Raw genomic sequence first — 1,379 nt, 5'->3', positions numbered from 1 at the left:
TTTAGCAAAAGGTCAAACTACCTGCGCCCGCGCGGGTTGGACGAATCCGACCCGCGCCCCTGTGGGTCGCTGAACCATGCCTGCACGGGTCGGCCAAGTCTAACACGCGCCCCCCGCGGCTTAGCAGCGCCTGTCATGGTGTTTTGACCCCTTGACACGTTTTCATCGGTTTTGAGCGGTTTTCTCAAGATTTATCTGTTCCAGGGGTTCCTAACTGCCTAGATATAATCTACAAATATGGTTAGGCCATTGTTAACTAAAGATAAGGCCAAATCACTCATTCTTATCCGAAAACCCCCCAACCGAAACCTATAAATACAAGCATAGCATTGATCGGCGTTAACCTTGGGCTACGCGTTGACCGGCGTTGACCTTAGGGTTTTGTATCGATTGGCGTTAACATAGTTTATACTCATACGTTTGATGGAGTCTACACAGTTTAGGCTCTTAATATTATTTTCCTTCAATATTTTTTACAATTTTCTTCCTAACCAAACATGAAAAAGAATCTTATTTATCTTCTTTTTCTTTTTCCTTTCTATTTCCGTTCTTTAACATTCTTCCAAACCAAACAGAGCCTTAGTCTAATCAGATATTTAAAAAAAAAACAAAAAATAGATCCAGAAGCAAAGCTCCCACTTTCTTCCTCGAAGGTAGCTGCAGAAGAGCAGGACGACAATCAGGGTAGTGGGGCCCACCTGTTTGACCTATTTTCAATTTGACCGGCCCAAGATACACCTCCCACGGGATGCAGATCTTCACCCGCATCAACCGACACGTGTGGCCCCGACACTCCAAATCCCGCACTCAGCCGCAAACACCAAAAGCCGAGCCCTCTCCACAAATTAGACAACACGCACGAGATGAGTACAGGTGGCAGTAAGATATTGGTTTTTCTTGTAGGATGATTCTAGAGATTCTGAGATCCACGCAGTACGCGGCGAGCTGTATCTGGGGATGGATCGACTGAGGCAGCAAAAGGAAGCAAAGAATTTAGTAAAGCATAAACACATCAAATACTAAAAATTAAGTAAATAAAGAAGCAACTAAAACACCTATAAATTATACTATAAATAGTAAAGGGATAAAGAACCCGGATTGATTAAACAATCAAAGCTTCTGATGGAAAGTACCGACTTATTGTTACCTGGCGCCCTCCCTCGGGTCCTCATCGTCTCTCGTCGAACCGTTCGCAAGAACAAGTTCGTCGACTTCGTCGGTAATAATAAATTAGCCTTCTTGCTTCTGTTTACATGTGTTTCAGTCTACTCTTTTTAAAAAAACGTTTTCATGTTTTGATGAATTTGTAGTTGTTTTGTGGGCTAGAATCGATCACTTACGAGACTCCTTTTTTTTTTTTTTTTTTTTTTTGGGTAGGT

General features: G+C 42.6%; 1 protein-coding gene across 2 annotated transcripts in view; it reads left to right on the top strand.

Annotated features, from left to right (window-relative positions):
* LOC109843748 overlaps positions 1,064–1,379 on the top strand; it is a 5,429-nt gene continuing 5,113 nt past the window's right edge. Inside the window, exon 1 of one of the 2 annotated variants that reach the window (XM_020412706.1) lies at positions 1,064–1,219. In XM_020412706.1, the coding sequence (XP_020268295.1) occupies positions 1,123–1,219 (97 nt within the window). In that variant the 5' untranslated portion in view covers positions 1,064–1,122. The remainder of the gene's footprint in view (positions 1,220–1,379) is intronic. The other variant, XM_020412707.1, reaches the window with a different exon arrangement.

This window comes from Asparagus officinalis, chromosome 5 (assembly GCF_001876935.1).
Source record: "Asparagus officinalis chromosome 5, Aspof.V1, whole genome shotgun sequence".
Taxonomy (NCBI): Eukaryota; Viridiplantae; Streptophyta; class Magnoliopsida; order Asparagales; family Asparagaceae; genus Asparagus; species Asparagus officinalis.
The sequence above is the reverse complement of the archived record's forward strand: the minus strand, read 5'-3'. Positions and strand labels throughout refer to the sequence as shown.